We start from the raw sequence: 24,383 nt of genomic DNA, 5'->3' as shown, positions 1-24,383 counted from the left end.
ACTGTTGATTGCGGTGCTTACTGCCCCCTGTTGGACATAGATACTAAATACTGTACCTCGCAGACAGTGTATGTAATGTAATAAAAGTATTTGTAATATTTTGTGTTTCATAATATTTGTGTGGAAATAAACTTACTCAATTGGACATTTATAGCCCATTTAATCCCTTGTATCCCTGCCATATACCACATATTATATTATATGCCAAATAATATTTAATGTGGAATTTGCACATAAAAAACAGCTCTTGAAAAATTAAGACACAGCTAAAAAATGACTATTTCCACCATTGTCGCCTTTTAGGTGTAGATGTTTGAGTAAAATGATCATTTTTGGGGGGCTATATAGTGGTAAAAAGGTAACTCAAATTCCTAATACAAATTTCTTTTTTCGCTTTTTGCAATGTATGAAAAATGGTAATGGTAAACATACCTAAAAAAGATACAGTGCTTTTAGGTCAAAAGGAAAAGAAGAGTAACATTGCTCCCGAACAGTTACTAACTCACTTATGCAGACACAGTGAAACCACGTTTTTTCCAAGACAATATTTATTTATTATTTGTGATCATCTTGAGAGTATCAAAAAGTCATTTGCAACAGTCCAACCCATAAAATACTGTTTTGTTGCACTCTTTGCATAAAATGTGTATTTTGGTATCCAAAAGCATGAAAATCACTTTTTAAAAAAGCATAATTTAACAGTTAAGACTACCCACTAATTCGACATGAAGCCCCTGAGTCAAATCAGCAAATGAATTAGTGGCATTCACGTCAACATTTTAGTTATAATAATGAAGAAAACGGAAAAAAAACCTCTCTGAACATGACAACAGCAATACTAAATTGGGGAAATGCTATACTGAAACCGGGACATGTAATTACCAGTTCCTTCAATTAAACTAACTCTCAATAAAGTGAAAATCAAAAGTTTTGAAATCCAAAGTTGTTTTTTTTTTAAAGAATGTAGTAAAATGACTTTCTACCAATCAAAAATTTTAAAATCATACCACATCAAAATGCAAATTCTGTAAATGAACCCAAAGAAAATCACTAAATTCGAGACTTAAAGCTTCTTTGGTTACGATAATTTGTATTACAAAGATATAAAAAAATTGATTATGTTGCTCTTCACACACATTGGGCTTCCATTTTGATAGTCAGAATCCTTCATTGTGACACGTGGACAGCAAATATCACGGACGCCTTGAAAACAACTTCCCGTATATCACACGGGGGTGTGTCAAGTGTTAGATGACGTGTGTCCAAAAAATAAATACCATCATCTGTCACTCGTAAGACACATTGGATCACTAGTGTCTACCTCCTCCTGCTGAGGATCAACTGAATGAAAAGCCACATCAATCTGAGGAAGCACACAACTCTTTGGATAATAGCATCGGCATCACCGCTGCACTTAGCAATGGTCTAGAAGGCAAACGGAATACAAGCCACAAGGGCTTGAGCTAAAGCTTTCACCAGACTAAAGTTTACGCACAGAAAAGCATTTAAACCACTATTCAGAGAAATTTACATCAATGGCATGTCACAGTATTTTTGGCAAAGACACCCTCAATGTACATCGACCTTATTTTTGGTTGCCTATTATTACAAACTCTTTGGGTACATTTACTCCTGTCTTTGGATCGAGTATGCAAGGCCCTTTCAGTATTAAGGCCAAGGTAAAGCTTTGAGTTCAGTGCACTGAAAATGTCCAACATCTCATACAACCCAAACAGTTTGACAATGTCTAATGCACTTGTTTTTTTCCCCCATCGCTGCAAAACAAAATATTTAAAAAAGACAATCAATGGGAAACAAAAAAAGTTCTTTCAACCGTAAAAATAAAAATGACTCCAACAGAAGTAAAAAGAAGTGCCAATGACATGGTTGCCCCATACTATGAGAGGGACGAGGAGGTAGTTATGGAAAAACAACAACTGAGGTAGACAATCAAACAACCCCTCAGCTCCAGTGAAAAAAAAACAAAATATGACCAAAAGGATCACAGCACATTCTTTAAAACATTCATCGTGAGTGAGCTTTGGTTGAGGACAGACAGCGCCACAAGGACCAACAGGTGGAACTTAAAAGGAACCAAAATGTTGTAATCAACATTCATGCAACGTCCTGAGGTAGATCTGAAGAAAATACAAATTTTCCCTTTCACAGCAGCTGACTTCCTCTTCATTTGTGCCACAGGAAATAACCAGACGGCTCAAACCAGGAAGCAAAAGAGGTAGAAATGGTAAATGTTGGGCCGGGTCAGAAATGGAGTGTTAACTGCCGCCTGACGTGCAGCATGGCCGAGCTGCTTCATGCGCTGAGAGATGGTAGCAAACACGTTTCTCATTTTCCGCTCGGGAAGACAGCCTCGTCTCACCTACAGCTGCATCATTCGGTGGCTTGAAAGACAGAGGTCTGAAGTTTTGGATGCTCGACGGATTGCTGATCTCTTCGTTGCTTTCCTCGTTGGAGTAGTGTCCGGAGTCTCCCGTCTCTTGGCTGCCCTCGCTGCTTTGAGAGCTCTCAACGTGGAAGGGTCCAAAGATGATCTCCCGGGATGATCCAGGCAGCGGCGCAGAGCCTAAATGCTCCTCGTACCGCAAAACAGTTTTGCCAGTCTCATAAAAGCAGACCCTCCCCTCAACCTTCAGACAGGAATAACCAGATCTCAATTGAAAGAAGCAAAGTGACTAATGAATGAGAGGGTGACGCGACTTACATCAATCTCAGTCGGAGTGGCGACATCTTTGTTGAACAGCAGCCATTTCTTGCTCGGATTTTTGCTCATGAAAGGACATGTAGTATTTATCACCATATGAGAGTCATCCTGAAACACGTAAAAGTACACCATAATTCTGATTAATAAGTACTACAATGACATCTCTTGATGTTTTTTTTGTTGTTCCCCAATCTCACTTTGGTGTTTATAAAGTTGGGACTCATGGGTACGAGGGCCTCGGAATTCTCTACATGGCGCTCATGAGGCAAAGGCAACCCTCCACCAGGCGGCAGGGCAACAACTTTGTGGCTGGATGATTTTCTACAAACAATAATATCCAGTTAAAATAAAAGTTTATGATCATGGAAAGCAACCTTTTTGTAATGTGACAGTGAAAACAGTGAGTACCTTGGTCTCCCTTTACTGATGAGGATCAAAGCACATATTACAATACAGGCCAAGGCAATGCTCACGCCAACAATAATCCCAGTCATGGATCTCTGGTCTATATGATAGATGCCATCAGAAAAGACTGAAAAATAAATAATGTAATAATCAAAAATGAAAGATCATGAATAATTTAAAATGACAATAATGAATAGGGTTCGGGATGGTGGATGACTGATTAGCACATCTGTTTCCCATATTTGAGGACCTGGGTTTAACTCCACCCTCGCCTGTGTGGAATTTGCATGTCCTTCCTGTGGTTGTGTGGGTTTTCTCCGGGTACTCCAGTTTCCTCCCACATTCCCAAAACGTGCACGGTAGGTTTACTGGTGACTCTGACATTGCTCCTAAGTGTGAATTTGAATGCAAATGCTTGTTTTTTTGCATGTACCCTGCGATGGGCTGTCCACCACTTCAGGTTCTACCAAGCCTCTCACCTTGAGTCAACTCGGATAAACTCCAGAATGGGCACAATCTTTGTGAGGAAAAGCGGTACAGAAAATGGATGGATGGATAATGAATAGAGACAGCCTTAACAATGCAGTAATAATACTGCATGATACAGTGTCACATGCCTGTAGCTTATGCTGTGGTGCCTTACTGACCATTTTAAGATATTTTTTTCTATTTAAATATTTCAAATTATCAAGTCAATTCTTGTAAATTAAAATATATTTAAAAATGTAAGCAGTAGAAGATGGATGGATGTAAATAACCAAGTAAAAGTAGTACTTCCTATGTGTAGTTAGAGTTGTAACAACAGATTTATTAATGTGGAGCTCAGTGAGATCAAATTAATTCTATTTATAATATACAATCCCATATAACCTGACACTCACCTGCAGTGTGCTGAAAACTATCTGAGGGCCAGGTATTTTTGTTGCGTTGGACATTTCCACGTTTCATATCCAGCTCAACGACATCCGAGAAAGGCCCATCTCCCACCTGGTTGGAGGCTGAGATCTTCACCAGGTAGACATTCCCTGGTTGTAATTTCTCCAGAAGTGCCATTGTGTGGCTTCCTGTTTAGGGTAGAAGAAGCAGCCAATGAGGGCACATAAAACAAAAAGATTTTGACAAAAAAGCAGCAATAGTAGTGAGGCAAAGACAGCACACAAGCGTCTAAGTACACGTACAGTAGGCAGTATGTCCAAAGTATTTGGTAAAATGAATGAAACTGAATATTAGAGAATGTCAATGTGATACTCTATGTGATTTTGGTATTTCATTTTGGTGAATATTGAGAAAACCAAATCTCACAGGGAGCACGGTGGATCAGCTGATTGTGAGGTCCCAGGTTCAATCCCAGACCCTATGTGGAGCTTGCATGTTCTCCTTGTGCCTGCGTGGGTTTTCACCGGGCACTCCGGTTTCCTCCCACATCACAAAAACACGCAACATTAATTGGACACTCTAAATTGCCCCTAGGTGTGATTGTGAGTGCGACTGTTGTCTGTCTCCAGTCCCTGCGATTGGCTGGCAACCAGTTCAGTGTACCCCGCCTCCTGCCTGTTGACAGGTGGGATAGGCTCCAGCAGTCCCCGTGACCCTCGTGAGGATAAGCAGCAAAGAAAATGGATGAATGGATGAAATCTCACATTCTGGTAATTTTGTAGGGATTTTTTTCTACATAATATTATCATACTCTTCCCAAAGTAATCACATTGTATTATTAAACCTGCTACAACCATGGTGAAAAACCATGGCTCATGCAGTATAGTGGACTACAGCATATTTGCAACTCAGGACCCCCCCGGATTCACCAATTTGCTGATTTTTCATTTTTCCATCCACCCATTTTCTGAGCCGCTTATCCTCACAAGGGTTGCAGGAGAGCTGGAGTCAATCCCAGCTGTCATCGGCCAGGAGGCAGGGTACACCTGGAATTGGTTGCCAGGAAATTACAGGCCACAAAGACACAAAGACAACGGTCACATTCACAATCCCACCTAGGGGCAATTTAGAGACTCCTATGAATGCAAGTTTTTTAGACTTGGTGGTGGAACCCCAAAATACAGGGAGTCATACAAGGAAAGAGACTAGCGAAGAAGAAGTGGGATACTGAGAGGACTGAGGAGAGGCAAAAGGAGTACATCGAGATGCGACGTAGGGCAAAGGTAGAGGTGGCAAAGGCTAAACAAGAGGCATATGAAGACATGTACACCAGGTTGGACACGAAAGAAGGAGAAAAGGATCTCTACAGGTTGGCCAGACAGAGGGATAGAGATGGGAAGGATGTGCAGCAGGTTAGGGTGATTAAGGATAGAGATGGAAATGTGTTGACTGGTGCCAGTAGTGTGCTAAATAGATGGAAAGAATACTTTGAGAAGTTGATGAATGAAGAAAATGAGAGAGAAGGAAGAGTTGAAGAGGCAAGAGTGAAGGACCAGGAAGTGGAAATGATTACTAAGGGGGAAGTCAGAAAGGCACTACAAAGGATGAAAAATGGAAAGGCAGTTGGTCCTGATGACATACCGGTAGAGGTATGGAAGCAATTTGGAGAGATGGCTGTGGAGTTTTTGACCAACTTATTCAACAGAATACTAGCGGGCGAAAAGATGCCTGGAGAATGGAGGAAAAGTGTTCTAGTTCCCATTTTTAAGAACAAAGGGGATGTTCAGAGCTGTGGGAACTATAGAGGAATAAAGTTGATGAGCCACACAATGAAGTTATGGGAAAGAGTAGTGGAGGCTAGACTCAGGACAGAAGTAAGTATCTGCGAGCAACAGTATGGTTTCATGCCTAGAAAGAGTACCACAGATGCTTTATTTGCCTTGAGGATGCTTGTGGAAAAGTACAGAGAAGGTCAGAAGGAGCTACATTGTGTCTTTGTGGATCTAGAGAAAGCCTATGACAGAGTACCAAGAGAGGAACTGTGGTACTGCATGCGCAAATCTGGTGTGGCGGAGAAATATGTTAGAATAGTACAGGACATGTATGAGGGCAGCTGAGCAGCGATGAGATGTTCCATATGTGTGTCAGAAGAATTTAAGGTGGAGGTGGAACTGCATCGGGGATCCGCGCTGAGCCCCTTCCTGTTTGTGGTAGTAATGGATAGGCTAACAGATGAGGATAGACTGAATTCCCCTTGGACTATGATGTTCGCAGATGATATTGTGATCTGCAGTGAAAGCAGGGAGCAGGTGGAGGAACAGTTAAAAAGATGGAGCCACACACTGGAAAGGAGAGGAATGAAGATTAGCCAAAGTAAAACATAATGTGTGCATGAATGTGAGGGGCGTAGGTGGAAGAGTGAAGCTCCAGGGAGAAGAGATAGTGAGGGTTGACGACTTCAAATACTTGGGGTCAGCAATACACAGCAATGGAGAGTGTGGTAAGGAAGTGAAGAAACGAGTCCAAGCGGGGTGGAATAGTTAGCGGAAGGTGTCTGGTTTTCTACGTGACGGAAGAGTCTCCGCTGGGATGAAGGGCAAAGTTTATAAAACAGTGGTGAGGTTGGCCACGATGTACGGATTAGAGACGGTGGCACTGAAGAAACAACAGGAAGCAGAACTGGAGGTAGCCGAAATGAAGGTGCTGAGGTTCTCGTTCGGAGTGAGCAGGTTGGATAAGATTAGAAATGAGCTCAATAGAGAGACAGCCAAGTTGGATGTTTTGGAGACAAGATTCGAGAGTGCAGACTTCGATGGTTTGGACATGTTCAGAGGCGACAGAGTGAGTATATTGGTAGAAGGATGCTGAGGATGGAGCTCCCAGGCAAAAGAGCGAGAGGAAGACCAAAGAGAAGGTTGATGGATGTGGTGAGGGAAGACATGAGGGCAGTTGGGGTTAGAGAGGAAGATGCAGGACATAGGCTAAGATGCCAAAAGATGGCACGCTGTGGCGACCCCTAACGGGACAAGCTGAAAGGAAAAGAAGAAGAAGATGAATGCATGTTTTTGAGATGTTGGAGGAAACCGGAGTGCCCGAAGAAAACCCACACAGGCAAGGGGAGAACAAGCAAAATCCACACAGACGAGGCCAAGATTTGAACCACGGTCCTCAGAAGTGTGAGAGAGACGCTCTAAGCAGTCTCTACCGTGCCACATACATGATTTTTAATGCCATTAAGAACTTTTGTTCTTTTTTGTTTAGTGTACCGCTCACCCTCTCTTTGAATTATTTGCCAGCTTCCGGCCCTCCAGGATGTTTGGGAAGCATAGAGTATGGTGTAGTGTGTGACCACAACATTGGGCTCAGAAGGTTCCTTCCAGGATACCAACACTGTGTCATCCTCGATCAAAGTTACTCTCACGCTTGTCGGCGGTCGTCTGGGAGCTACGGGATGAAGCCATAATGAACATTTTACACAAAACAAGAAGTTGACATAATATATCTATGGAGAAGTAGATAGGATTAGATGTGTAATGCACATAAAAAAAAAATCAACAATGTACAATGAATATGGCTGAGGATTTGATCACCTGCTGGTTGTGTGCGATGGTAAACCACATGGCTCCAAGGGCTCGACATCTGATCCACATGAAGACGCACCACAAACTCATAGCGAGTGTTTGGATCTAAATTTTGCACTGTCACATTCTCTTTGGTACTGTGGAAAAAAAACTACTTTGTCACCCAAAAAGCAGAATTCATTATATTCAGCAAATGCAGAAAATAGCACACCACAGTGCACAAAAATGTATATTAACTAATTATTTGATCTGCTCCTGCAAAAGATTGTATTCTGGAATGATAGCTTACGTTTGGAGGTAGCGTACAGCTGAGGCATTGTGGGTGCCCACAATCATGTAGCGAACAGTATAGCTGATTGCCTTCCTAGAGGGGAAAGTGGGACTGTTCCAACGTAAGGACACTTCAGATGAATTGCTGGCTGAGACAATCACATGATCTGGAGATGGAGGGGTTGCTGCCATTTGGTCCCTAGCAGCTGTATAAGGTCAAGGAAATAACACAAGTATAAATATAAACAAGTCTGTTTCCAAAGCAGAGACATACTTACAGACACATCCAGGAGTACTGATGGCTTGGTCTGTCTCATAGCCGTCTCCAGCTTGACTAAGAGCCAAGATCTTGATACGGTATCTTCTCCGAGGGTCTGGAAGACATATCCTTCATCCATTTAGCTCGGAGGATTATCAATGAATCACCAAAAGTGAAGGCAGACAAATAAAGCAGCACATTTTTCAAAAATGGCAGACAAAGACATTGTATTATGAATAACACTAGGGGGTCATGACTGGACAGCCCCCAGTGCATGGACAAAGCATACTCCCCTCTGTCACCCCATCCTCTAATTATCAATATCATTATCATGTGACAAGAGAATGAGAAAACAACCCCATAAAATATGTTGCTATGATCAAAATAAAATTTGGCAACATTTGAGAATCAAAATATAAATATCCGTCCATCCATCCATCCATCCATGCATTTTGTTCACCGCTTATCCTCACGAGGGTCGCGGGGAGTGCTGGTGCCTATCCCAGCTGTCAACGAGCAGGAGGCGGGGTATACCCTGAACAGGTTGCCAGCCAATCGCAGGGCACATAGAGACAAACAGTCCCACTCACAATCACACCTAGGGGCAATTTAGAGTCTCCCATTAATGTTGCATATTTTTGGGATGTGGGAGGAAACCCACACAGGCATGGGGAGAACATGCAAACTCCACACAGGCGGGTCTGGGATTGAACCCAGAACCCAGAACCTCAGAACTGTGAGGCCAACGCTTTACCAGCTGATTCACCATGCTGCCCAAAATATAAATATAAATACAAAAATAAAAATAAAATGGATCAATACAGATAAAGAAATAAATACAATGAAAGCTATATACATACATGTAAAAAGTATACATTCATTCCAATCAATCAAACACAGCTAAGCATCTTTAGACGACGCTTTGTACATAAAAGTACAAACTTAAAGACATCAAAACGATTACTTTTCAACATGAAATTACACAATGTGTGCTTTAACCTAAATAGCGACCCTCACCTCAGCTCCTAAATCAGGACATTTAGGGAGGGTTAAGATTAGTTTTATGTCTCCAGTGTGAAAGGTCATCTTATGGGTATTGACCATGGAAGGCGGGTGTCCAGGTCTGTTGTGGGGGCTGGGCCACGGGGCAACCTTCAGCTGCTGAGAGCCAAGGCCCATGGGACCCGGGGGGGGGGGGGGGGGGGGGGGGGCTTGACTTGGGTCACCGGGTCGGGCGAAGATAGAACAGACGGACAGGACTCTAAGATGGGAGAGAGGCCCCTTTTGTTTCTACTCTCACACTCCCCCTCCTGTCCTTGTTACAGCCATCAACTTCAAGCAAACATGACTGAAGACCAAGTTATGCACTATTATTATATATACCATATATAATATAAGCAAAGAGTTTAAGTTTGGAGCCTGTTTGAATTTAAAAAAGGGATAAATACAGTATATGGGTTTTCTATTTTAGCATACAAAATAGTAAAGAGGAATCAAACAATTTTGCTGGGTGACTCACAGAAAGCTGAAATATATTTAAATCAGTATGACTCAGCTTTGTTGCATATTGATTATTGGAGGTTATTTACATGGACAGCACAGACAACCAGCGGGAGCAGGGTACCAATTCAAGACTGCTGTCTCATGGCAAAAGGTCAGTGGTCCTGTCCAGTTCTGACTAATCCCGAGGGTCTGTTGTGTGTGTGTGTCGGGGTCCAGCTAAAAGGGAGAGGCGGCCAGAATCTGGTAAGACAGGTCTGGCCCCTGAACATAGCACAATGGCTGGGGGTAATTATGCAAGTCACTCCAAGGGAAACGGTGGTGGGAGGGACATCTGGACCCTGACCTCTAACCTGGGACCCTGGTCCCACTCAATACTGCAAGCAAACTGGAGAGGTCAGCGCACATTGATCTGGGTTGAGGATGCAAATGGGAATGCGGCGCCCAACGGCCCACTGACGGTGAATAAAGCACACCACAGATGTATGCTAATGTTATCATTATCATCATCATCATCATCATCATCCACTCTCACCAAGGCCATCGATGGTGTAGGTGTAGGTCTGAGCCTGCAGCTGGATGACAGGCTGTTCTGGCTGGTTTTCCTCGTGGTAACACAGGCGATAGCCGAGGACGGCCTCTGTCTCCGGGGCAGTTTGCCACCGCACCACAATGGAGGTGCAGTTAAGCGGCTCAACTTGAAGAATAGGCGCTGAGGGCACTGAAAGTGCACAGACAGGAGTCACGAGATCAATACACATTCACTCTTGGAATATAACAAAGAGTACTAAAGCTTTGAGTCACACATCAAAACAGCAGGATGCTCAGACTACAGACAATGGATGCAATGCAACATTATCACAAACTATTGAAGATGTAACAAAGGTACTCTGGAAGAAACACGAGAAACCAAAGTAGCGTCAAGTAGCCGATAATTTAATATTAGCTTTGGCACTTTCGCCTGTTGGGCACCTCATCAATACAAACGTTTAGGCCATAATGGAAAAAACAACCTCGGCAAAAGACAGCAGGTTGTCCCCCACACAGAAGCCCGAGGCCCTCTCTTTATGACCCGTGACTGAGGCTGCTCTTACATCACTGACAGCGGAGGGCAAGGGTTCTTGAGTACCCAACACAAAAGCTACAGGACAATCCTACAAGAACAAACTCTAGACACAAGATGGCGGTCAAGAAGCACCTCCCAAATTCCCACCCCCACCGCCACCCCCCAGAAAAAGCCACCACTGGAACACCATGCTATTGTTTAATTTTTTTGTAGTATTTGCTGTATTGACACAGAACATATAAAACACAACTTCCTGTTATTTTTTTCCCCCATTTTCTGCTTGTTTACCTTTGCGACTAGATGTCTTCGGTGTGCGGTGGGATGTCCATGCTGAGGGCTCACACCAGCCCATGCGGGTCGCTGCAGCCATGCGGAGCAGGTAGATGGTGTCTGGCTGGAGGCCCTCCAGGAGATACTCCGTACTGTTCTGAGGCAGCTCCATAGAGGTGACTGTGTTGTCTGCAGCTGTGCGATAAGACAGCCTGTACGCAGACACCCGACCGCGGCTCACTTTTGAGGGGAGCTGCTGCCAGCTCACATGGATGTCTGTTGAGTTGTGGCTGATCAACCTTAGCTCTGGTGTACGGAGAGGCACTGAGAAATACACACGTAACACAAAGGTATCAACACATCGGTATAGGGCTGAACATTTCGTTTTTTGGATTAATACAGAATCTACCAGATTAAAACTAGAAAAAGATTACTACAATGGTAAATGACAAACTCCCTTCCCCCTATTCCCACTCTAGACATGCTGTGTACACGCAGGATTTATAATCACCTTAACTTAACTGTCAGAGTGATTTATTGCAAAGAATGTTGTGAGTGTGAAAGGTTACCATCCTCCAAGGTGTGTTGGCTGACTTGATCGGACATCCGACTAGCTCCCATTGGCATGTAAGCCACGATGTAGAAGCTGTAATTCCTAGCCGGCTCGAGGTCATCGATAATGTAACTGGTTGTGTCGTTGCCGATAACCACTTGGTATTCCTCGTTGTTCAGACCTGACGTGCGGTGAATCGGAGAGCAGGTTAGGTTTCTCAAGTGTAAAAATGTAAACACCAAGCATTTGATGGACCAAAAAAAAAAATAGAATGTTATTCTTGATGCAAACAATCACAAAAAATTGTGATATTTTTACATCTTCATAATTGTCTTGGGTGTTTCTGATTTTGATTCCCTTTTGTTTAGCTAAATCTTCTTCTTTTCCTTTCGGCTTGTCCCGTTAGGGGTCGCCACAGCGTTTCATCTTTTGCCATCTTAGCCTATCTCCTACATCTTCTTCACAAACACCAACTGCCCTCATGTCGTCCCTCACAACATCCATCAACCTTTTCTTTGCTCTTCCTCTCGCTCTTTAGCCTGGCAGCTCCATCCTCAGCACCCTTCTCCTAATATGCTCACTCTCTCGCCTCTGGACATGTCCAAACCTGTCTCTCACACCTTGTCTCCAAAACATCCAACTTTGGCTCTCCTTCTAATGAGCTAATTTCTAATCCTATCCAACCTGCTCACTCCCAGCGAGAACCTCAACATCTTCATTTCTGCCACCTCCAGTTCTTCTAACTGTTGTCTCTTCAGTCCCACTGTCTCTAATCCGTACATCATGGCCGGTGTGACGGTCTTGAGCGTTGCCCCGTGCTGAAAAGTCTCCTTGTGCTTAATGAGCATGCGTTACTAACAGGGGAACTCTGGGTACGTAGCAGATGCTTGCTAGGAAACCCCCCTTGTCTCATAGTTCCCCTTCTTCTACATAGAGGGAGCTAACATACGTTATAACCTAACCCTAACCTAACTTTAAAACAAAAGTTGATAAAAGGATATACACATTTATGTACGTTCGCTGTGTTTGTCTTTCTGAGCCGTCCATAGCAAACATGAACATTCGGCGACAAGTTGTCGATTGGCACATGTTCAAGCATGGATGGAGATGTTTCAGACTCGCCGAAAGTTTACAAAATATACACGCATGCGCATTAATCACAAGGAGACTTTTCAGCACCGGGAGCGCTCAGACCGTCACACCGACCTCACCACTGTTTTAAAAACTTTGCCCTTCATCCTAGCGGAGACTCTTCTGTCACATAACACACCAGACACCTTCCGCCAGCTGTTCCAACCTGCTTGGACCCATTTCTTCACTTCCTTACCACACTCAGCATTGCTCTGGATTGTTGACCCCAAGTATATGAAGTCATCCACCCTCGCTATCTCTTCTCCCTGGAGCCTCACTCTTCCCCCTCCACCCCTCTCATTCATGCACATATATTCATTTAGCTAAATAAGGTAATATTTATAACATGAATATGCAGTCAAAGCAAACTACAGAATAATTATTCCTGTAAAGGCAGAATCTTTGAGCTGCTCTTGTACCAGAATGCTGTAGCCAAAGAAGTGTCCAGCAACAGATTGTTGTCAAGGACAGGATCACATAAGACACTAATCAACATGTCTCCCAGGTAAAGAAACACACCCATGGTCTCACCTTCAGCCTTCATGTAATGAATGGAGTAGGCTATGACTCTGTCTGCATTGTAGAGCGGTCTCTCCCACGCCAGCAAGATGGCTGAACTTGAGATAGTCTCGGCGTGGATGTTCCTGGGAGCACTGGGCCGATCCTCTGACATGACAACAATGAGGCGAGCCAAAGACAGCACAGAGCCCTGCTCACTCTCTGCTATGCACTGATAGATGGCATCGTCCTCTGGGATAATTTGGGTAATCACCAATTTACTGTGGGGAAAAAAACACAAATCAATATACTGCCATGAGGCAATTTAAAAGAATTCACATAAGAAATCTCTATTCAATACCTGTTGTACATCTTAATCCGTCCATTCAAATGAACCTCTACACCATTCTTCAACCAGTTAATGTGAGGTGGGGGAATTCCTTCGGCTTGACACATAAACCGAGCAGTGCCGGCTCTTGGACGGGTCTGGCTTTCAGGCTTCTCAACAATAGACGGTGGTACTGCAAGAGTGATTTACAACACACAGATACACATAAATCTTGCATCCTTTTTCTCTAAGAGATTCAAAAAACATCATCATAATATAACCGAGTGTACTTAGGACAGTGAGGTTGGCGGCAGCTATGGTGTAATTGCGGGTTCCAGGAGTGGTGGCTCTGCAGAGGTAGACTCCACTGTGCTTGGAGTTGACATCCTTAATAACCAGGTTCCCGTTGCCCAACACTTTGGCTTTGTACACATCAATGGGTTTATTATCAGCACGGCTCCATGAGATGATGGGCCAGGGATTTCCGTTGGCGAAGCACTCTAACACCACAGTTTGGTGAAGAGAAACGGTCATGTTCTGAGGTCCAGCTAGGATTCTGGGCCTCTGAAGGGGTTTGGCACCAACACCTTTAATGAAGTAAGTGACGTTTTTGAAACAAATACAGCATCCCCTGTACATCGAGTTCCATTAGTGAATAATAAAACCAAATGAGTGGAGTCTCTTCACCTTGACTGACTGTCAGCTTTGCCTCTCGACTTTTCTGTTGACTTCCAATGTTAGTTGCGACACATCGATACTGCCCTGCATCCTTCAGCTGCACATTGTGGATCTGAAGGACTCCATTGGGCAAAACTGTGAGTCTGCATGCAAGAAAAAAATTTAAATAAATACTGGGGTCACACTAGGGTGAAAGAAAAGATTTTAATATACAGTACTGTATTTGCAATTGCCCAGTACCTACGATTGGATCTGAAATATTCTCAAGACTAATAGAAGATACCTGTCTGTTTGTAGAGGAAGTGGGCTTTGGTTAAACTCCCAGGTGATGGTGGCAGGTGGTCTGGAGGTGACTGCGCAAGAGAAGCGGGCCACCGAGCCTTCAGTCACCTCCATAGGCAATGGGTGTAACAAAAACTCTGAAATACCTGAACAGAAATAGAAAGCCCCAATGCATGAAAGGACTGTAAACATTTGTATTTGACTGTGACTGTGAACATGCTAAGCACTGACTTTGACGCCTATTAACTGCGTCTGCGAGAAAACTGATCTGAGTGTTTATGTAACTAAAAGGAAGATTGTTTTTTTTTTAGGTGCAGATGAGCTAACTATATGCTAACCAGCTGGTCCAAACAATGAACAAATAAAGAATGACACTAGACTAGAATACTTTGTTAGGGATTAAAACTAATCATCAGAGAAAACTTGCTTACTGATTATGGATATATTGTATACTGAGCTGGCGGCACAGTGGTGCAGCTGGAAAGTGTTGGCCTCACAGTTCTGAGGACCCAGGTTCAAATCCAGCCCTCCCTGTGTGGAGTTTGCATGTTCTTCCCGTGCGTGCGTGGGTTTTCACCAGGCACCTTGGTTTTCTCCCACATCCCAAAAACATCCAACATTAATTGGACACTCTAAATGCCCCCTAGGTGTGATTCTGATTGCGTCTGTTTTGTCTTGATGTGCCCTGCGATTGGTTGGCAACCAGTTCAGGGTTTAACCCGCCTCCTGCTCGTTGACAGCTGGGATAGGGCCCAGCACTCCCTCGACCCTCGTGAGCATAAGCAGCTAAGAAAATGGATGGATGTATACTGATTTGTATGTGTGCTCCTAAGTTAACACATGGTATGTGAGAAGAATTGATCATTTAATAATCAAAGATTTTACAAAACACTTCAAAACAGACATGTTGCATGCAAATGTGCTTGCTTTAAATTGGTAGCATTAGGATAAATTTGCGCTGTGCTTGGTCAACACAGTCCACGTGAGGCCTTTCCATCTCCGACAAACACAAAACCTCCAATCTGCATTTACGTGAAGGGCCCTTTTAATGATATTACCAATGACCTTCACTCATTAGGGTGATAACTCTTTCCCTTCCCCCGCACACACAAGAAACAAGTCAATATCAAATCAATACCCTATTCACCCCACTCTAGTTCCACATTGAAATCCCATGGCTTGGCAACACCAAATTAAAGAGGAACCTCGCAATTTACAACCTCAACTCATCTATAATGCACAGAGAATGAGACGCCTGTTTGTAAGACATACAATACATATGGCGGATCACCTTAACTGGCCCCGATGTTTATGATGTGGGTTCTTTACCTATTCTTAACATCCAGTGTACTTGATAACGCAACTTCAAGATTAAAACAACTAATGACCAGCAGACTCTTTTGGAGTTTAGAGTTGAAAAGAGAAAAGATCTGTCTCAAACACGTCAAATCTCTATACCTAAATAGTAGAAACTGGGTGGGACCTGTGCATGCTGATCTGCTAATATGGTCTGCTGTTAGGAGCAAATCAATGTCTAGGTCAAACAGCACAAAGGTTTTTCTTAAGAGGTCAAAGCTAAATTCAACCCCATGTCTAGTTCATCCAAGCCTACAAGCAGGACTGTTTTGCTTACAATTTGTATAAAAAAATTAATAATTTTATCTTTGTTTCAGTGCTTGCATTATATACGAGTTGGTAGAACATGACACCATGCACATTATTTTAGGTGGACATTTTAACATTCTGATAGCCTGTTAGATCAGAATTACAATGAAGGTGTTGATCTGCTCAGTGAACTTCAACCAAAAAAAAAAAAAAAAAACCCTCCCTGGATGGTTTCAGAAGGCAGTAATCACTCACTGTGGAGTATTAGGCATGCTCATTCACAAGCGAAAGTGTCCCACGTTCAACAAAAGACCTCTGCCTGACAGGGCAGCACAGGGGTCGATCCGGTGAAAAGGATTTTGTGCTGGGAGCAAAAACAGCGTGCCAGCCCAGTCACAGCAGCTCTGTGACATCACAAAGCCCTTCTCTGCTGACCTCTGAACTCCAGAACCGCTGGACAGAAGGAGAGCAGAGAGGGGGGCCCATCCTCTAACTCCCCGCCCACAGTTGACGAAAACCTTTAAGCCCTTCTTCACAAAAGAGTGGACACTGGACTATAAACTTGGACTTTTGGGAGGGTGTGTGTTGTGGGGGGGTGTCTTGTCTCCACGTGACAAATTAGAAATAGGATTATAATTCCATTAAACAAATAAATCAAATCGTCATAGTGAATGCCATATACAGTAATTATAACTAGTTAATTAAAAACTTTTGTCCTGCAAAATTGGGCTCATAATTTGTGTTGGAAAACATGACAAGAAATAGATGTAGGTCCCCTTAAACTTCCTCTCCTCTATTTCAACATCAGTATACTGTATTTATTCTACCCATGATGGTTACCGTGACACTTGTCACGGATATAAAGTACCTCCTCAGACCAATGAGCAACATGCATGATGGATCAGGCTCATTGAATCGGCGCAGCTGTCCTGACCACTGACGTGGACAAACAACTGTGGTCAAAACCTAGTCCTTTCTCCTGGGGTGGTCAGTGGTACTCCAAACAAAGCCAAACTGCCTTTCAGAGATCCCCCCAGTGTAGCAAACTATTCAGCGATCACACACAGCCGCAGCCTATGTAGACAATGTAATGGCGCTGACCAAACTAAAGCCAAGGCTTTTTTGTTTTTGTTTTTTTTTTGCTTGACATTGGACTCCATCTATCCTTTATGTTTAAATAATACTACAACTGGATTGATACCTATAACCTCAATCAGACTCATTTCTCTGACCAACTCTGTTTGGCATGGAAACCTTGAATTTGTGGGGCTTTTACTTAATAAAGTAGAAAGAAAAGGGGAGGGGTACATCTGCTTCCCATCTCTAAGTTAATAACCCATGAACTTGCTGTCCTGGTGTGTGCATGTTTAAACCAAAAATTGCATTTTGCCTCGGAGTGGTCTCAGTGAAGTTTTTAAGAAAGTAGTACTTACTTGCGATAGTAAGACGTGATCTTTGGCTCAATATGGCTCCAAATTTGTTCTTAGACAGGCACTGGTAGAATCCTTCATCTGAGTCCTCCTTGGTATGTTTGATCTTTGGTATGTACAAGGAGCCGTTTGGTAAAAGCTGCATGTGCTCGCTTTCTGCCAAGCGAACACCGTTTTTCAGCCACTTGATCGTGACGGGAGGCTGCCCGTGAGCCTGGCAGTCCAAGACCGCGGGGTCCTTTGGTAGAACGGTCACATCACTGGGCTCAGTGATGAACGACAACTCGCTGAAACAAAAAACATCTGGAGAGAAAGAAAGCAGGATTAGGTACAGGTAAGGGTTAAAAGCTGAATCACGCAATCTGGGTCACTTTAGTGTTTCATTTGCATCACATATTAAAGCAACATAAGGTGCGTTGATGATGTCTATGCAAAATCTGTTTTAATATAGCCATCAAATCTACAACACAATAATAAAATGCAATAAGTCTACAGATAGTATAATAAGTATGCTGCTTGTACTTAATATGTTCTGTTCGCTCATGTAAAATGTAATAAAAACAAGTACAACCATCCAAGATAAAACACTCAAAATCGCCACCACGCATATCGATAGCAGACAATAAATGGCTTGCATGTATTGCATTTCCCAAAAAAGTCATAAAAGGACACATTACAAAACCATATCATAAATGACGATGACCATCATGAGTTAAGATTTTATTTTTCACAAAAGAAACACTAACATAACTCATGTACTGTAATTATCTCATGATGCAATAATCCACCACAAAAGATTGCCATAATGATGCTGTTCCCAGTATGAAAATGTAGCACATAAATATTTAAATATTTGCGTTGTCAGATGATAAGGGAAGCCTTGGTATAGAAACCAAAATTACATGAGAACTGAAGTGGTTGAGTACCCCTATCTAAGAAATGTTTTATGCAACAACAAAAAAAGCAGAGCAAAGTTAATGTGATTAATTTTTACCTCTTGCTAGGTATTATGGTCACAAACTAACAGCACCAAGGTCTTTCTGCAAACCCGGATTTATGAGCACATGTAAGGCCAGCACAGATGGACACAACATTCGTTTCCGCGCACACACCACGCGTCAACATCAGCAAAAAAGAAAACACTTACTTGGGGAGTGCAGAAAGAAAACCGACAACAGCAACATTTTCATCTTGAACTTCGCCATTTCTGAATAAGGAACTCTCATTTTCCATCGAAAGAGAACCTCCGCTCTCCGGCGTGCAACCTGGAGGTCCCCGAATCACTTAATGCTCGCGGCAGAGCAAACCTAGCAGTACACGGGGTGAGTGAGACGCTCCCGCGCCACCTTACTCGCTCTTTGTCGCGCATGCGCAGACGCCTCTTCTTCTTCTTCTTTTCCTTTCGGCTTATCCCGTTAGGGGTCGCCACAGCGTGTCATCTTTTGCCATCTTAGCCTATCTCCTGCATCTTCCTCTCTAACCCCAACTGCCCTCATGTCTTCCCTCACCACATCCATAAACCTTCTCTTTGGTCTTCCTCTCGCTCTTTTGCCTGGGAGCTCCATCCTCAGCATCCTTCTACCAATATACTCACTCTGTCGCCTCTGAACATGTCCAAACCATCAAAGTCTGCACTCTCGAATCTTGTCTCCAAAACATCCAACTTGGCTGTCTCTCTATTGAGCTCATTTCTAATCTTATCCAACCTGCTCACTCCGAACGAGAACCTCAGCACCTTCATTTCGGCTACCTCCAGTTCTGCTTCCTGTTGTTTCTTCAGTGCCACCGTCTCTAATCCGTACATCGTGGCCAACCTCACCACTGTTTTATAAACTTTGCCCTTCATCCCAGCGGAGACTCTTCCGTCACGTAGAAAACCAGACACCTTCCGCTAACTATTCCACCCCGCTTGGACTCGTTTCTTCACTTCCTTACCACACTCTCCATTGCTCTGTATTGTTGACCCCAAGTATTTGAAGTCATCCACCCTCGCTATCTCTTCTCCCTGTAGCCTCACTCTTCCCCCTCCACTTTTCTCATTCACGCACATATATTCTGTTTTACTTCGGCTAATCTTCATTCCTCTCCTTTCCAGTGCATGTCTCCATCTTTCCATTTGTTCCTCTGCATGCTCCCTGCTTTCACTGCATATGACAATATCATCTGCGAACATCATGGTCCAAGGGGATTCCAGTCTAACCTCATCTGTCAGCCTATCCATTACCACTGCAAACAGGAAGGGGCTCAGAGCTGATCCCTGATGCAGTCCCACCTCCACCTTAAATTCCTCTGTCACACCTAAGGCACACCTCACCATTGTTCTGCTGCCATCATACATGTCCTGTACTATTTTAACATACTTCTCTGCCACACCAGACTTACGCATGCAGTACCACAGTTCCTCTCTTGGTACTCTGTCATAGGCTTTCTCTAGATCCACAAAGACACAATGTAGCTCCTTCTGACCTTCTCTGTACTTTTCCACGAGCATCCTCAAGGCAAATAATGCATCTGTGGTACTCTTTCTAGGCATGAAACCATACTGTTGCTCGCAGATACTTACTTCTGTCCTGAGTCTAGCCTCCACTACTCTTTCCCATAACTTCATTGTGTGGCTCATCAACTTTATTCCTCTATAGTTCCCACAGCTCTGAACATCCCCTTTGTTCTTAAAAATGGGAACTAGAACACTTTTCCTCCATTCTTCAGGCATCTTTTCGCCCGCTAGTATTCTGTTGAATAAGTTGGTCAAAAACTCCACAGCCATCTCTCCAAATTGCTTCCATACCTCTACCGGTATGTCATCAGGACCAACTGCCTTTCCAGTTTTCATCCTTTGTAGTGCCTTTCTGACTTCCCCCTTAGTAATCATTTCCACTTCCTGGTCCTTCACTCTTGCCTCTTCAACTCTTCCTTCTCTCTCATTTTCTTCATTCATCAACTTCTCAAAGTATTCTTTCCATCTATTTAGCACACTACCGGCACCAGTCAACACATTTCCATCTCTATCCTTAATCACCCTGACCTGCTGCACATCCTTCCCATCTCTATCCCTCTGTCTGGCCAACCTGTAGAGATCCTTTTCTCCTTCTTTCGTGTCCAACCTGGTGTACATGTCTTCATATGCCTCTTGTTTAGCCTTTGCCACCTCTACCTTTGCCCTACGTCGCATCTCGATGTACTCCTTTCGCCTCTCCTCAGTCCTCTCAGTATCCCACTTCTTCTTCGCTAATCTCTTTCCTTGTATGACTCCCTGTATTTTGGGGTTCCACCACCAAGTCTCCTTCTCCCCTTTCCTACCAGATGACACACCAAGTACTCTCCTGCCTGTCTCTCTGATCACCTTGGCTGTCGTCGTCCAGTCTTCCGGGAGCTTCGGTTGTCCATCGAGAGCCTGTCTCACCTCTTTCCGGAAGGCTGCACAACATTCTTCCTTTTTCAGCTTCCACCAAATGGTTCTCTGCTCTACCTTTGTCTTCTTAATCTTCCTACCCACCACCAGAATCATCCAAATTCAGCTACTGTGGGTCGAAGACAAAGAAGAGGAGGAAACCGGATCCAGCGTCAGAAGAAAAAGAGGAATGCACAGAGCCTACAACTGAGTGTAGGGACTTTGAATGTTGGGACTATGACAGGAAAAGCACAGGAGTTGGTTGACATGATGATTAGGAGAAAGGTTGATATTCTGTGCATCCAAGAGAGCAGGTGGAAAGGTAGTAAGGCTAGAAGTTTGGGAGCAGGGTTTAAATTATTCTACCACGGAGTAGATGGGAAGAGAAATGGAGTAGGGGTTATTTTAAAGGAAGAGCTGGCTAAAAATGTCTTGGAGGTGAAAAGAGTATCAGATCGAGTGATGAGACTAAAATTTGAAATTGAGGGTGTTATGTATAATGTGGTTAGCGGCTATGCACCACAGGTAGGATGTGACCTAGAGTTGAAAGAGAAATTCTGGAAGGAACTAGATGAAGTAGTTCTGAGCATCCCAGACAGCGAGAGAGTTGTGATTGGTGCAGATTGTAATGGACATATTGGTAAAGGAAACAGGGGCGATGAAGAAGTGATGGGTAAGTACGGCATCCATGAAAGGAACTTTGAAGGGCAGCTGGTGGTGGACTTTGCAAAAAGGATGGAGATGGCTGTAGTGAACACTTATTTCCAGAAGAGGGAGGAACATATAGTGACCTACAAGAGCGGAGGTAGAACCACGCAGGTAGATTATATTTTGTGCAGACGATGTAATCTGAAGGAGGTTACTGACTGTAAAGTAGTGGTAGGGGAGAGTGTAGCTCGACAGCATAGGATGGTAGTATGTAGGATGATTCTGGTGGTGGGTAGGAAGATTAAGAAGACAAAGGTAGAGCAGAGAACCATGTGGTGGAAGCTGAGAAAGGAAGAATGTTGTGCGGCCTTCCGGAAAGAGGTGAGACAGGCTCTCGATGGACAACCGAAGCTCCCGGAAGACTGGACGACGACAGCCAAGGTGATCAGAGAGACAGGCAGGAGAGTACTTGGTGTGTCATCTGGTAGGAAAGGGGAGAAGGAGACTTGGTGGTGGAACCCCAAAATACAGGGAGTCATACAAGGAAAGAGATTAGCGAAGAAGAAGTGGGATACTGAGAGGACTGAGGAGAGGCGAAAGGAGTACATCGAGATGCGACGTAGGGCAAAGGTAGAGGTGGCAAAGGCTAAACAAGAGGCATATGAAGACATGTACACCAGGTTGGACACGAAAGAAGGAGAAAAGGATCTCTACAGGTTGGCCAGACAGAGGGATAGAGATGGGAAGGATGTGCAGCAGGTAAGGGTGATTAAGGATAGAGATGGAAATGTGTTGACTGGTGCCGGTAGTGTACTAAATAGATGGAAAGAATACTTTGAGAAGTTGATGAATGAAGAAAATGAGAGAGAAGGAAGAGTTGAAGAGGCAAGAGTGAAGGACCAGGAAGTGGAAATGATTACTAAGGGGGAAGTCAGAAAGGCACTACAAAGGATGAAAACTGGAAAGGCAGTTGGTCCTGATGACATACCGGTAGAGGTATGGAAGCAATTTGGAGAGATGGCTGTGGAGTTTTTGACCAACTTATTTAACAGAATACTAGCGGGCGAAAAGATGCCTGAAGAATGGAGGAAAAGTGTTCTAGTTCCCATTTTTAAGAACAAAGGGGATGTTCAGAGCTGTGGGAACTATAGAGGAATAAAGTTGATGAGCCACACAATGAAGTTATGGGAAAGAGTAGTGGAGGCTAGACTCAGGACAGAAGTAAGTATCTGCGAGCAACAGTATGGTTTCATGCCTAGAAAGAGTACCACAGATGCATTATTTGCCTTGAGGATGCTCGTGGAAAAGTACAGAGAAGGTCAGAAGGAGCTACATTGTGTCTTTGTGGATCTAGAGAAAGCCTATGACAGAGTACCAAGAGAGGAACTGTGGTACTGCATGCGTAAGTCTGGTGTGGCAGAGAAGTATGTTAAAATAGTACAGGACATGTATGATGGTAGCAGAACAATGGTGAGGTGTGCCTTAGGTGTGACAGAGGAATTTAAGGTGGAGGTGGGACTGCATCAGGGATCAGCTCTGAGCCCCTTCCTGTTTGCAGTGGTAATGGATAGGCTGACAGATGAGGTTAGACTGGAATCCCCTTGGACCATGATGTTCGCAGATGATATTGTCATATGCAGTGAAAGCAGGGAGCATGCAGAGGAACAATTAGAAAGATGGAGACATGCACTGGAAAGGAGAGGAATGAAGATTAGCCGAAGTAAAACAGAATATATGTGCGTGAATGAGAAAAGTAGAGGGGGAAGAGTGAGGCTACAGGGAGAAGAGATAGCGAGGGTGGACGACTTCAAATACTTGGGGTCAACAATACAGAGCAATGGAGAGTGTGGTCAGGAAGTGAAGAAACGGGTCCAAGCAGGTTGGAACAGCTGGCGAAAGGTGTCTGGTGTGTTATGTGACAGAAGAGTGTCTGCTAGGATGAAGGGCAAAGTTTACAAAACAGTGGTGAGGCCGGCCATGATGTACGGATTAGAGACGGTGGCACTGAAGAAACAACAGGAAGCAGAACTGGAGGTGGCAGAAATGAAGATGTTGAGGTTCTCGCTCGGAGTGACCAGGTTGGATAGGATTAGAAATGAGCTCATTCGAGGGACGGCCAAAGCTGGATGTTTTGGAGACAAGATTCGAGAGAGCAGACTTCGATGGTTTGGACATGTTCAGAGGCGAGAGAGTGAGTATATTGGTAGAAGGATGCTGAGGATGGCGCTCCCAGGCAAAAGAGCGAGAGGAAGACCAAAGAGAAGGTTTATGGATGTGGTGAGGGAAGACATGAGGGCAGTTGGGGTTAGAGAGGAAGATGCAGGAGATAGGCTAAGATGGCAAAAGATGACACGCTGTGGCGACCCCTAACGGGACAAGCCGAAAGGAAAAGAAGAAGAAGACTATCAGTCAGCCCCTACACGGGTATGTTTTTTTTTTTTTTTTTATAAATTATCGAGTCTGACAAAAATGTTGAAAATGGCTATCTCGTTGACGATTATCTTAACCCTACAAGAAATATGCAGGTTTTTTTTTCCTGAAAAATAATTATTTTGGAGACGTAAGGTGCCCAATACCAGTGCCACAGACAACCATTCACACGGGTCTATGAGCAATGTATTCATGAATTAACCCAAGAAGCTTGTTTTTGTAATGTGGGAAGAAGCGAGAGTTCCCAGAGAAAACCCACACACAAGGAGAGGGGGGAAAACATTCAAACTGAATCCGAATCTCAGGTTTGTGGTACAAGAGGTGCCACTGACCGTACTCCCACATTTGAGAACCTCCATGATACTATAAAACTGACCCAGATAAAATGCACTGTAACGTTATACAAAATGCAGTACTGGTAATCTTTCTACCGCGAGTGCTCAAATGGTCAACAGCAGTT

At 43.8% G+C, this 24,383-nt stretch overlaps 1 protein-coding gene across 1 annotated transcript; it reads right to left on the bottom strand.

Annotated features, from left to right (window-relative positions):
- Nucleotides 1–530: 530 nt before the first annotated feature.
- LOC133502512 (protogenin B-like) lies at nt 531–18,840 on the bottom strand. The gene is made up of 19 exons (XM_061823385.1): nt 18,602–18,840; nt 17,458–17,757; nt 14,421–14,565; nt 14,147–14,280; nt 13,750–14,046; nt 13,493–13,652; nt 13,165–13,412; nt 11,519–11,683; nt 10,968–11,273; nt 10,149–10,334; nt 8,133–8,228; nt 7,874–8,060; nt 7,594–7,721; nt 7,277–7,447; nt 4,009–4,191; nt 3,131–3,254; nt 2,920–3,043; nt 2,723–2,830; nt 531–2,648 (listed from the first exon to the last, which is right to left on the bottom strand). The coding sequence occupies exons 1-19, from the start codon at nt 18,678–18,680 to the stop codon at nt 2,277–2,279; spliced, it is 3,513 nt and encodes a 1,170-aa protein (XP_061679369.1). The 5' UTR covers nt 18,681–18,840; the 3' UTR covers nt 531–2,276.
- Nucleotides 18,841–24,383: the final 5,543 nt, after the last annotated feature.

The sequence above is a fragment of the Syngnathoides biaculeatus genome, chromosome 6 (assembly GCF_019802595.1).
Source record: "Syngnathoides biaculeatus isolate LvHL_M chromosome 6, ASM1980259v1, whole genome shotgun sequence".
Taxonomy (NCBI): domain Eukaryota; kingdom Metazoa; phylum Chordata; class Actinopteri; order Syngnathiformes; family Syngnathidae; genus Syngnathoides; species Syngnathoides biaculeatus.
The sequence above is the reverse complement of the archived record's forward strand: the minus strand, read 5'-3'. Positions and strand labels throughout refer to the sequence as shown.